General features: G+C 35.3%; 1 protein-coding gene across 6 annotated transcripts in view; it reads left to right on the top strand.

The window, feature by feature from the left end:
- FOCAD (focadhesin) overlaps positions 1-13419 on the top strand; it is a 311339-nt gene that overhangs the window by 205198 nt on the left and 92722 nt on the right. For all 6 annotated transcript variants that reach the window (XM_007176810.2, XM_057547663.1, XM_057547662.1 and 3 more), the window contains one exon: positions 4914-5035. In XM_007176810.2, the coding sequence (XP_007176872.2) occupies positions 4914-5035 (122 nt within the window). The remainder of the gene's footprint in view (positions 1-4913; positions 5036-13419) is intronic.

The following is a 13419-nucleotide window of genomic DNA, read 5'->3' as shown; positions in this document are numbered from 1 at the left end:
AGAGGCTGAAATTCAGGCTTGACCTTAACAAGAGGCTGGTGCAGGAGGCAGAGAAGCCAACAGAGATCATGACATTTATGTGGTAACCTGAGTGACAAGACTGGGGACTTGAGACCCTTCAAACACACAGCCTGTTTCTCCCTTAAGATATTTGTCTAATTTTGCAGCTTTGTGGGAAGTTAAAAGCTAAACTGAAAACTTCTGAGGACAGATCCAAATCTCTGAATCTCCCGTAATCTTTCTGTATTGAAGAGTCAAAGACCGATTAGACTGTCAGTTGAAAATCTTGAGGAGGCATGCCTTAGGAACAGGGTTGAACCAGAGGTAGACTGAGATTTACCAAAGCTATAGTCAAGCCTAACTCAGTTAAATCCCTCATTCACCTGAGATGATCTGTCCTTCAATCTGTCTGCCTAACAGAGGAGAAAATCCTCTGATTAAAAAAATATCATCTAGAATTTCTGTGGTTCTTTCATATACTGTCCAGTGAAAAAGTGCTAGACATATGAAAAAGGAAGAAGCTAGAAATGAAGGGAATATTTCATGGAGATAAAGAAGTCAGTCCATTAGAAAAGTATCACAATTCTAATCAATGTGCCAAAATAACAGAGTTTCAAACTATATGACAAAAATTAGCAGAACTAACTAAATAGACAAATGCCCAATAATAGCAGGAAACCCTTAGACAGCTTTTTCAGTGGTGTGACGAACAAACAGACAAAAAAATCAAGTTCACAAAATATATGAATAATACTATGAACAAACTTCACTTAAGTGACATATGGAACATTGTATCTTATAGTGATAGAATTTGTATGCTTTTTAACTGTACATTGGAAACTTATCAAAATGGTTATATGGCAGACCATACATTTCAACAAATTTCAAAATATTGAAGTCATTGAGTCTGTCCTCTGATAACAATGGGATTAAGCTAAACTAAATAAGAAAAAGATAACTAGAATTTCTCCACTCACCTGGAAATTGAACAGTACACTTATAAATCATCCATGGATCAAAGAAAAAAATCAAAATGGAAATCAGAAAATATTTTGAACTGAATGATAATGAAAATATGCCAAATTACAACTTGTGGGATGCAGCTAAAACAGTGTTAGTAGGTGATAAAAACTCTCCAGAAAGTGGGCATAGAGGGAACCTACCTGAACATAATAAAGGACATATACAGCAAACCCACAGCAAACCCACAGCAAACATCATTCTCAATGGTGAAAAACTGAAAACATTTCCTCTAAGATTAGGAACACAACAAGGATGTCCACTCTTGCCACTATTGTTCAACATAGATTTGGAAGTCCTAGCCACGGCAATCAGAGAAGAAAAAGAAATAACAGGAATACAAATTGGAAAAGAAGAAGTAAAACTGTCACTGTTTGCAGATGACATGTATTGTACATAGATAATCCTAAGGATGCCACCAGAAAACTACTAGAACTAATCAATGAATTTGGTAAAGTTGCAGGATACAAAATTAATGCACAAATCTCTAGCATTCCTATACACTAACAACGAAAGATCAGAAAGAGAAATTAAGGAAACAGTCCCATTCACCATTACAACAAAAAGAATAAAATACCTAGGAATAAACCTACTGAAGGAGGTAAAAAACCTGTACTCAGAAAACTAAAAGACACTGATGAAAGAAATCAAAGATGACACAAACAAATGGAGAAATATACCATGTTCTTGGATTGGAAGAATCAATATTGTGAAAATGACTATACTACCGAAAGCAATCTACAGATTCAACGCAATCCCTATCAAATTACTAATGGCATTTTTTACAGAACTAGAACAAAAAATCTTAAAATTTGTATGGAGACACAAAAGACCCCGAACAGCCAAAGCAATCTTGAGGGAAAAAAATGGAACTGGAGGAATCAGACTCTGTGACTTCAGACTATACTACAAAGCTACAGTGATCAAGACAGTATGGTACTGGCACAAAAACAGAAATATAGATCAATGGAACAGGATAGAAAGCCCAGAGATAAATCCACACACCTATGGTCAACTAATCTATGACAATGGAGGCAAGGATATACAGTGGAGAAAAGACAGTCTCTTCAATAAGTGGTGCTGAAAAAACTGGACAGCTACATATACAGGAATTAAATTAGAACACTCCCTAACACCATACACAAAAAATAAACTCAAAATGGATTAAAGACCTAAATGTAAGACTGGACACTATAAAACTCTTAGAGGAAAACATAGGAAGAATACCCTTTGACATAAATCACAGCAAGATCTTTTTTGATCCACCTCCTAGAGTAATGGATATAAAAACAAAAATAAACAAATGGGACCTAATGAAACTTAAAAGCTTCTGCACAGCAAAGGAAACTATAAACAAGATGAAAAGACAACCCTCAGAATGGGAGAAAATATTTGCAAACGAATCAACGGACAAAGGGTTAATCTCCAAAATATATAAAAAGCTCATGCAGCTCAACATTAAAAAAACAAACAACCCAATCAAAAATTAGGCAGAAAACCTAAATAGACATTTCTCCAAAGAAGACATACAGATGGCCAAGAGGCACATGAAAAGCTCCTCAACATCTCTAATTATTAGAGAAATGCAAATCAAAACTGCAATGAGGTATCACCTCACACCAGTTAGAATGGGCATCATCAGAAAATCTACAAACAACAAATGCTGGAGAGGGTGTGGAGAAAAGGGAACACTCTTGTACTGTTGGTGGGAATGTAAATTGATACAGCCACTATGGTGAACAGTATGGAGGTTCCTTAAAAAACTAAAAATAGAATTGCCATATGACCCAGCAATCCCACTACTGGGCATATACCCAGAGAAAACCATAATTCAAAAAGATACATACACCCCAATGTTCATTGCAGCACTATTTACAATAGCCAGGTCATGAAAGCAACCTGAATGTCCATTGACAGATGAATGGATAAAGAAGATGTGGTACGTATATACAATGGAATATTACTCAGCCATAAAAAGGAACGAAATTGGGTCATTTGTATAGACATGGATGGACCTAGAGACTGTCATATAGAGTGAAGTCAGAAAGAGAAAAACAAATATCGTATATTAACGCATATATGTGGAATCTAGAAAAATGGCACAGATGAACCAGTTTGCAAGGCAGAAATAGAAACAGAAGTAGAGAACAAACGTATGGACACCAAGGAGGGAAAGTGGAGGTTGGGGGTGGTGGTGGTGGGGAAAAAAAAAATCTTTTGAAGTCTTATAATTTCCATTTTCAAGTTCACCCATTTCATTAAAAATTATCTGCTTTACCTGTAAAAAAAAAAAAAAAACAGTGTTAGTAGGAAATTTATACCCTTAATGCATATACTGAAAAAAGAAGAAAGGAAAACAATTATAATTTAAACTTCTATTTCAAGAAACTTGGAGAAGAACAGCAAATTAAACGTAAAGAAATGATAAAGGAAGGAATAATAAAGATAGGAATAAAAATCAATGCAATAGGAAACACAAGAAATAAAGAAAATAAGCAAAGCCAAAGGTGATTCTTTGAAAAGTTTAACGAGGACTTCCCTGGTGGCAAAGTGGTTAAGAATCTGCCTGTCAGTGCAGGGGACATGGGTTCAATCCCTGGTCCGGGAAGACCCCACGCCACGGAACAACTAAGCCCGTGCGCCACAACTACTGAGCCTGCGAGCCATGACTACTGAGCCCGTGTGCCACAAGTACTGAAGCCCATGGGCCCTAGAGCCCACGTGCCACAACTACTGAGCCCGCGTGCAGCAACTACTGAAGCCCATGTGCCTAGAGTCCTTGCTCCACAGTAAGAGAAGCCACTGCAATGAGAAGCCCGCGCACCACAACTAGAGAAAGCCCACGCACAACAATGAAGACCCAACGCAGCCAAAAATAAATAAAAATTAAAAATAAATAAATAAATAAAAAACGCTGCTAGTTTAAAAAAAATAAAGTTTAAGAAAACTGATAAAGCTGTTGTAAGGCTGGACAAAAAAATAGAGAAATATAGATCACCTATATCAGGAACAACAAAGGAGGCATTACTTCAGGCCCTACAGCATTCAAAACATTAAAGAATATTTTGGAGAACTTTTAGCCAATGAATTTCACAGTTTAGATGAGATGTAGAAATTCCTCAAAATATAAAACTTTGCAAAACTGACAGAAGGAGAAATGGACTATGTGAATACTTTGATATGTATTAAAGAAATTGAATCTGTAACAACTTTCCCACAAAGAAAACCTAGGTGCAGATGGCTTCCTTGGTGAAGTCCTCAAAAAAATTAAGGGAGAAATAACAGTCGTCTTTATAAACTTCAACAGAGGAAAAAAAAAAAAAAAGAGAACACTCTTGATTGAGATCAGCATAATCTTGATACCAAGGAGAAGAAGAGAATAGTAAAGGCCAGTCTCTTCCATGAACATAGTTGCAAAAATTCCCCCAAAGTATGTTAGAAAAGGGAGGAAAAAAGGGAGAGTGAATGTATGTGAGTGCAGGTATGAGGGAAAACTAGTCCACTTATGGGTAGAAACTAAAGGAACCCATATTATCAGGAGTTCACAAAGACTGACATGCACAAGCATTTCGCTTTCATTGAAATTTGTTTTTAAAGAAAAGCTTAATAGAATTTCTAGAAGTAACAGTTCACAAAATTTAAAATAAGACATGATTTGAAATTTTCTCATTTATTTACAAATGAATAAGGCTTGTCAGTAAGTGATCATTTCAATATGGTAACTTCTTATAGCTCTTCTTTTTTTTTATTCATAGTTAAAAATCATAATTTGCTTAGCATATTCTTTTAATTTCTAAATCTCTCTATACAGATTGATTGAATATGGATTACTGAGAACCTAATTAATGAGTTTTTCCATAAGCAATGTTTTTATTTTTTATTTTTCTTTTAAGGTGGTATGCTATTTTGTTATGATATTTCGATGTATCAGAGTAAAGATGGCAAACCATTGAATAGACTGATGGCCAATAGAGGGCGAAGTTTCAAGCAGACTTCACTCGCTCTAGTGCATGAGGTAGGTGCCTTCCCATACTCTGTAACAGGTTCTTCTTGCTTATATATGTTTTGGGGTTTCCCTCCTTCACTTTATGCCCATGAAATTTAGTGTGTGTTTGGGAATTATTTTTCTCTTTATCATAATTAATTTAAGTGGCTTTTAAGGACAACCAGAATAGTTGAGCCAACTGAATACTAAAATATTTTGAGGTATTTCTCAAAGAAACTGGCATGCTTCCCCACTGCTCAGCCTATTAGGGAGTAGTATCTTGGAATTTGGTTTATTTCATCAGTATTTAACTTCCATATTTCAGAATAAATATCAATTTATTATTTAAAGAAATAATTTTGCCTGTTTCTTAATTGTGATCCTTTGAAAGTATGTAGAGCACCAGTGTTTATATTTTGTGAATGTTGGGAATTAACAGTAAATAATATTGTTTAGGGCAAAAAAAAAAAACCTTTGGTTTTAGTGTTTATTTAATTTTTCTTTTAGACCACCCTTTTAAAATAAAGTTACATTATTTTTTGCTTGAAATCTGATCGTTGCAGATGGTAGCAATACGAGAGGGAAGAGGGAAGTTGTAAAGCACTTGGGAAATTTGTGTTTTTTTTGTTTTTTAAAATTTTATGACAGTTACTCATTCAGGTATATAAAAATTAAAATGTATGAATGAATAACAAAACATCACAGCAAAGAGGTTTATTTTACATAATTTAAACGTAAGTTATATACAAATTATAGATGAAAATATATAAATTATAAAAATTTTAAAGGATATGAGGTAAAAATAGTGCTTCTACAGTATGTTTGTATTAAATCTTATTTTGAGACATAATTTATAAATCTTGGCATCACTAATTTGATTTGATTATATTCTGTGTCATACCAATTACTACCAATTAGCATAGCCAGATTTTTTGTTTATTTGTTTTTTGGCCATGCACGTGCATGGCACGAGGGATCTTAGTTCCCTGACCAGGGATTGAACCCATGCCCGCTACAGTGGAAGCACAGAGTCTTAACCACTGGACTGCCAGGGAAGTCCCAGCATAGCCAGATTTTAAAGACCCACCTCTACCCTAGCCACCCATATTAGTTTTATATATTTAGTTAGAATTGAAATTATGTAAATATTTGGTTCAGAACCTTTTTTGTCTAACACAGTGTCTTTATTTAACTAAGGAGGGAAGAAAGATCTGGGGAGAGCAGTGTTTCTCTGGGAAGAAGAGAGGTTTAATTTCATAAAAGAGGAAAAAGCATAGGTAATTTCTAGATTTGTTCTCCCTAGCATATTATTTGTTGGTATGGAGAAGAGACAGATTTGGTACCTTTTTGGGTTTTAAAGCTGTGTACTCCGTGGATAACCAAATTGTTAAGTATTAATGGAAGCCTAATTTTAAAAGTACCATCAGAAAAGAAACAAAAAAAGTGTTAATGTGGAGGTAGCAGAAGACACCTAATAAATTCAGAAAATGGAATCAGAATTTATGAGGTGTACCTTAGATGTGAACAGAGAAAATATTTGGGTTATGATACTTGTTGCTTGTATTTTAGAATGCCTAGAAAATTTCAAGAGATGAGAAAAGATCATAATTTTATGAGTCAATTGGAAGACACATTAGACAGAATTCTGCCAAATCACTGGTAGGATTTTGTTTGGATTCATTTTCTGTTTACTATAATTCATTTTTTTAAAAAAGAGATAGAGAATGAGCCATGCAGTTTCTCAGACTGTCTGACAACAAATAATAAGAATTTTAAGAACTAGTTAATAAGTATAACAATTGCAATAATAATAGCTAATAACCAGCTCAGACACTTCAAAATTTGCCATGCATATATTAATTCATTTAATCTCTATATTCACACTGTGAGGTTGGTGCTGTTAATGTGCTTGACACACAGGTAAGTAGAGGAGCCTGGAAATTGAACCCAGGAAGTATGATTACCCAGTTCTTGAACTACCTTGTACCATCCCAGGGCAATCAGAGGACAATTTTAAAATACCTTTGGTTTTTTCCAGGATGACTCTAGTATTTCCTAACTCTCCTTCTTTCTTCTAGTATTTCTTTTGTTGCAGTCCCTTTGGTATTTTTCCAGCTGAAGTTTCTTCAGACTTTGCTTTGGTTCCCATCACTGCTTTGTTCTGAGTCTTTTTGTTTTTAAAAAACCTGTCATCATTGTTTCAATCTGTGTATTAATTTACCCATTGATGGACCTTTGGGTTGTTTCTACTTTTTCCAGATTATGACTAAAGCTGCTATAAACATTATCATACAGGTGTATGTGTGGACATCTGTTTTCATTTCTTTTGAGTAAATAACTACCTAAGAATGGGATCGCTAGGTCTTTTGGTGAGTGAATATAAGAAACTACCCGACGGTTTTTCTAGTGACTCTCCCATTTTGAGTCCCCATCGGCAGTGTAAGGGAGTTCTGGTTGCTCTGCCTTCCTTGCCAGTGCTCAATATGGTCAGTTTTTTAAATTTAGCAGTTCTCATAGTGGTTAGTGGTTTCCCTTTTGTGGTTTTTAATTCGTGTTTTTTTTTTTAATGACTGCTGATGTTGAACATCTTTTCATGTATTTATTCACCATTCATATTTTTTTCTTCCATGGAGTGTTCTGTTCTTTTGCCCATTTTTAATCCAGGTTTTTTGTTTTCAAATGAGAGTTCTTTATATATTCTGGATATAAGTTTTTTAAATTAGAAATGTGTTTTGCACATGTTTTTACCTACTCTGTAACTTGTCTTTTCATTTGTCTTTTGAAGAGAAGATTTTTAGTTTTGAAGAATTTATCAAGTTTTTCTTTTTATAGTTCTTGCTTTTTTGTCCTACCCCAAGTCTCAAAGTTTTTCTGCTTTTTTTTTCCCCTGTGTTCTCTTTTTTAAAAATTTTTTAAAAAATGAAGTATAATTTATGTACCGTAAAATTCACTCATTTAATGTGTGCAAGTCAGTGGTTTTAGTATATGCACAGAGTTGTGTAGCCATCACCACAATCAATTTTAGAATATTTTCATCATAATGAAAAGAAACTCTGTACCCATTAGCAGTCACTCTCCATTTTCCTCACATCCCAGCCTTTAGCAACCACGAATCCACTTTCTTTCTGTGTAGTTTTGCCAGTTTTAGACATTTTATATAAATGGAATCATGCAATATGTGGGTTTTTTGGTATGGGTTTTTTTACTTAGTATAATGTTTTCAAGATTTATATGTACTATAGTATGTATCAGTAGTTCATTCCTTTTTACAGCTGAATAGTATTCCATTGTATGAATATATCATATATAGTTTATCCATTAATCACTTGATGGATCGCCTAAGTTTTCTTATAGAAGAAGCTTTATGGTTTAAGATTTACATTTTAGCCTATGATTATTTGAGTTAATTTTTCATAAGGTATGAGTTATACTTGTTGAGTTATACCATCCTTTCTTCACCTAGGCACTTTTGTCAAAAAATCATTTGTCCATATATGTATGGGTCTATTTCTGTACTCAATTTTGTTTCATTGTTCTAAGTGTGTAGACTTTCATCAAAACCACACAGTTTCACTACTGTTGCTTTATAATAAGTCTTGAAATCAAATAATATGAATCTTCCAATTTTGTTTTAAATTTGGCTGTCTTAAGCCCTTTGCTTTTCCACATAAATTTTATTTATTTATTTATTTATTTATTTTTGGCTGTGTTGGGTCTTCGTTGCTGTGCACGGGCTTTCCTTAGTTGCGGTGAGCGGGGGCTACTCTTCGTTGAGGTGTGTGGGCTTCTCATTGCAGTGGCTTCTCGTTGCAGAGCATGGGCTCTAGGTGCATGGGCTTCAGTAGTTGTGGCACTCAGGCTCAGTAGTTGTGGTGCGTGGGCTTCAGTAGTTGTGGTGTGCGGGCTCTAGAGCTCAGGCTCAGTAGTTGTGGTGCATGGGCTTAGTTGTTCCACGGTATGTGGGATCTTCCCAGACCAGGGCTCGAACCCATGTGCCCTGCATTGGCAGGCGGATTCTTAACCACTGTGCCACCAGGGAAGCCCTCCACATAAATTTTAAATCAGCTTTGAGAAGCTACAAAAAGAGCCTGCTGTAATTTTAAGTAGAAATGCAAATTGAATTTATAGATCAATTTGGGAGAGAATTGACATCTTAATAATATTAAGTTTTTCAACCCATACACAAGGTATATTTCTCTGTTATCTTAGATCAATGTTTTATTGTTTTCTTACTACAAATCTTGCACATATTTTGTTAAATTTAATAAGTATTGCATATCCCTAAGTATTTTTATGCTAGTGCAACTAGACTGTTTTTTGGTTTGTCTTAATTTCCAACTGCTCATTGCTAGAATATAAACATGTAATTGATACTTTTTTATGGCCTTACTAAACCCACTTATATATTCTTGTAGCTTTTTTGTAGATTCTTTTTGTTTTTCATTGTAATGTTGTCTATGAATAGAGATTGTCATACTGTTTTTCTCTTGGATCTGTATGCCTTTGATTTCTTTTTCTTGCCTGATTGCACTGTGTAGGACCCTTTGGTGTGGTTGAATAGCAGTGGTGAGAGCAGAAATTCTTATATTGTTAACAGTCTTGGGGGAAAGCATTCAGTGTCTTAACATTAAATATGATGTTATATTTAGTTTATTTTAGTGTAGAGATTTTGTAGCTATCCTGTATTAGGTTGATGAAGTTTCCTTTTATTCCTAAATTGCTAAGGGTGTTTATTACAAATAGATGTTGAATTTTGTCAAATTTTTTTTCCCTACATTTATTGAAATGATTGTATACTTTTTTGGTTTGTTGATATGATGAATTATTTTGATTGATTTTCTAATGTGAACCAAATCTGCATTCCTAGGATAAACTCCACTTGATTATAATGAAGTATCCTATTTATTTATTGCTGAATTTGATTTGCTAATAATATTTTGTTAAGGATTTTTGCATCTTTGCACCGATGAGGGGTATGGTTCTGTAGTTTCTTTGTAATACCTTTGCCTGATGTGTTATCAGGATAATGCTATCCTAATAAATAATTTTTCCTAAAATGGACAGTAGAATTTTCTAGTGAAAATTCTGGGCTTGGAGTTTTCTTTAGGAATGTTTGTAACTATGAATTCAATTTATTTAATACTGAAACTATTTATCTATCCACCTATCCCTACTAATCCTGAAGTGGGGATTTGGGTGGCACAGCATACATGACAATTAGTGTGTCTCTCTCCTTTTTTAAAAAAAAATTTATTTATTTATTTATTTATTTATTTATGGCTGTGTTGGGTCTTCATTTCTGTGCGAGGGCTTTCTCTAGTTGCGGCAAGCGGGGGCCACTCTTCATCGTGGTGCGCGGGCCTCTCACTATCGCGGCCTCTCCCGTTGCGGAGCACAGGCTCCAGACGCGCAGGCTCAGTAGCTGTGGCTCACGGGCCTAGTCGCTCCGCGGCATGTGGGATCCTCCCAGACCAGGGCTCGAACCCGTGTCCCCTGCATTGGCAGGCAGATTCTCAAGCACTGCGCCACCAGGGAAGCCCCTCTCTCCTTTTTTAAAGTGTAAATTTTATAAAATCAAGGAGTTTGTTTTGGTCATGTGTCGTTCCAGTGCTTAGTATTCCTGGCACATAGTAGACACTTTGTAAATGATTTTCATCCTTTTGAAACTTGGATGTGTCCTATACTTTATATGTGCATTTAGTGGGATCGTTTCCTTTTTCCAGAAATGTTGCTATTAAATTGATGGTGAATCTAATAATTGTTGAGGTCTTACTAAGAAATGACATTATTGTCATTTGAACAAGCTATTATATACTGTTGGTGTTGTTATTCATTTATATGGTTTAGCCTCCCCTCTCTGCCAAAGGTTACATATACCTATAGGATATTCTATGGCCCTAATGCATACAACTGTAGATGGGTGAGTGAGTGAATGAATGGATAAAAGAACTTGGTTTTGAATGTCCAAGTGCTCTGCTCTTCATATTTTGAAGTGTATTTTGCTTTATGTAATTGTCAATATTTCTCAATAACTGTGTTAGTTAAATCAAGTATTTTCAGTGTCATGGAGAACTAGCTATTTAATCTGTGATGAATTCTTTTGGAAAGCATTATATCCCCTTCTTTCTAAAAACTGTTTTTGTTTTTCATTGACTTTTCTTAAAGTGGAAGTCTCCCACGTTATACTTTCAGAAGGTTCACAGATCTAAGTCTGATTTGGGTTTGACCTGACCTACCAGGAGCAGTTCTGTATAATCACTGTCCTGTTTAGATTTCTCTAAAACTGAAGTGCCCTCTCTCTCTTTGCTCCTTTGAACAGGGGACAACCAGGGGTCATTTCAGATCTACTAGGGCTTCTCCAAGCTCAGGTGACTGTCTTCCTCTGCCCTGATTTATAACTACTTCTCATCCTGAGACTAACTTGGCTCCTGTTGATGAGGAAGCTGAAGGTGAATGACAGTTTCTTTCCCTGAAAGTTGCTGCCTGTCTTGTCATCCTTTGGCATTTCTAACGCTGACATGATACTCTCACCTAAATTGGATGACACTGATTTGTCCCTGGATGAGAATGGCAGCCTTGCTTCATTATTTCCTCCATCTTTGGGCACATGCAGATTTTCCTGATCCTGCCGCTGCTACCCAACCATATTTCTGCCTCAGCATTAGGTAATGAGCTCTTTTTCATTTTTATTTCAGCGAAGCCTTTATCAGGCTTATTGGCGGCACTACTCTGAATGAAATCTTTTTTCTTCTTTCTTTCTTTTGAAATTGATCATCATTTGATTTGTTTTGCCTTATAAATTAATTTTTTTCTTCTGCCTTCTTTACATTTTCCCCTAGATACCCAAAAGTACATGTGATATAACCCATCATTTGCCCTTTTCTTTCAGTTCCTTCTTTATTTAAAAACATATTTCTTATGAAAAACATGGAGTATGTTAGCATTCATGCAATATGAAACAATTAGATGAAAATTTTGAATAATAATTTTGAGAAGTGGTATCTGTGCTTATTACACATTCCCCTTAGAAAACACTGTGAAAAGTATGGTTTGCTGTATTTTAGAAACTCCATAATTACCATGTGATGTGAGTTGTTATGGTAACAGGGTTTTCCCCCTTCCTATTAAATAACAGAGTAAATGGTTGCTTGAGATGTGATTGAATTGTCAGCTTTCAAGCTAATGTTATCCTCATGGGAAGGGGGAAGGGGAGTTGGGGGGGAGAGGGGAAGAGAGAGATAGACTGAGCTGGAGAGAGAATGAGGGAGGGACGGAGGGAGGGTGGAAGGAGAGAGAGAGTTTTAAATGTCCAGAAAGCACCTACAAAGTGATGAGTATCATTTTACTTTAAAAATGTGTCCTCTATAAGCCCTCCCTTCTTGTCTTCCAGTCGCTATTTGTCAGGGGACAGGAATAACAGAAAATTTATACTGTGCAAACAAGATTACTATTGACAGACAACTGAAGCCTATGATTTCTTATTTATAAACAGTGGGACATTGAGTGGCTTTGGGGGTCTCTAACACTAAGTACAAATGGTTTTTCTTCTGGGAATGTGGGACAAGTGTGTGTATGTCACAGACCAAATGTAGTGGCTCAGTGTTAGTGTGTCTGGGTAGCAACTGCAGTTAAATACTTTTATCCTTTTGATAATGATCTATACATCTGGGAAACATGAATATGCCTTACTTTGTGAGATCGAGGTTTTAAAATCAGTAACAAACACTTTACCTGTTGATTTTTATGTGCTGCTCTACCTTATCCCATTCTAGTTTTACAGCCAAACAGCTTCACCAAAGCTTGTCTTACTTGATTTAAATTATTTATTGAAGTGCTGTTAAAATGAGTATTTTCTTATAAATGAATAATTGTATTTGTTAAGATCACTCAAGAGGCAGAAAACATTACCAAATTTCTGGGCAGTGTATTCTGAACAGTAAATTATCTAATTAGGTAGCCATGTAGTTCCTTCAGGAAAAACATGCATCAGTGAGGAAACAAGATCTCCTTCTTCATTCTGTCTTTTGACATTCCCGCTACATCTATGAATTGTGTTTCTGAGCAGGATATTTCTGTTGAGTGAGTATTTCCCGTATATGTCATTAGAACTTGTATGATACAAATTAAAAAGTTTTGTTAGGAAATTTCAAAATACAAAGTTTATAATACCCGCTTTAAAATTTCGCCTTGTCAGTCACTGTGTTTTTAATCTGGAATGAAACATTTCCCAGCCAGAACATTTTGGACATGTTTTGTAAAATTTCGAATAACTGTATCCTCAACAACTTGTGTTTGTGTTTAGCCGTGCCTACTAAAAAAAGTTTTCTAACATTGTGTTTTTACACATCATGACTTTCTGTGATTACTTGTTTATGACAGTGTGGTTTTCACATGACAAGATTTTGCCTTAAAGC

This window comes from Balaenoptera acutorostrata, chromosome 6 (assembly GCF_949987535.1).
Source record: "Balaenoptera acutorostrata chromosome 6, mBalAcu1.1, whole genome shotgun sequence".
In the NCBI taxonomy this organism is placed as follows: Eukaryota; Metazoa; Chordata; class Mammalia; order Artiodactyla; family Balaenopteridae; genus Balaenoptera; species Balaenoptera acutorostrata.
This window is presented reverse-complemented; position numbering and strand designations above follow the sequence as displayed.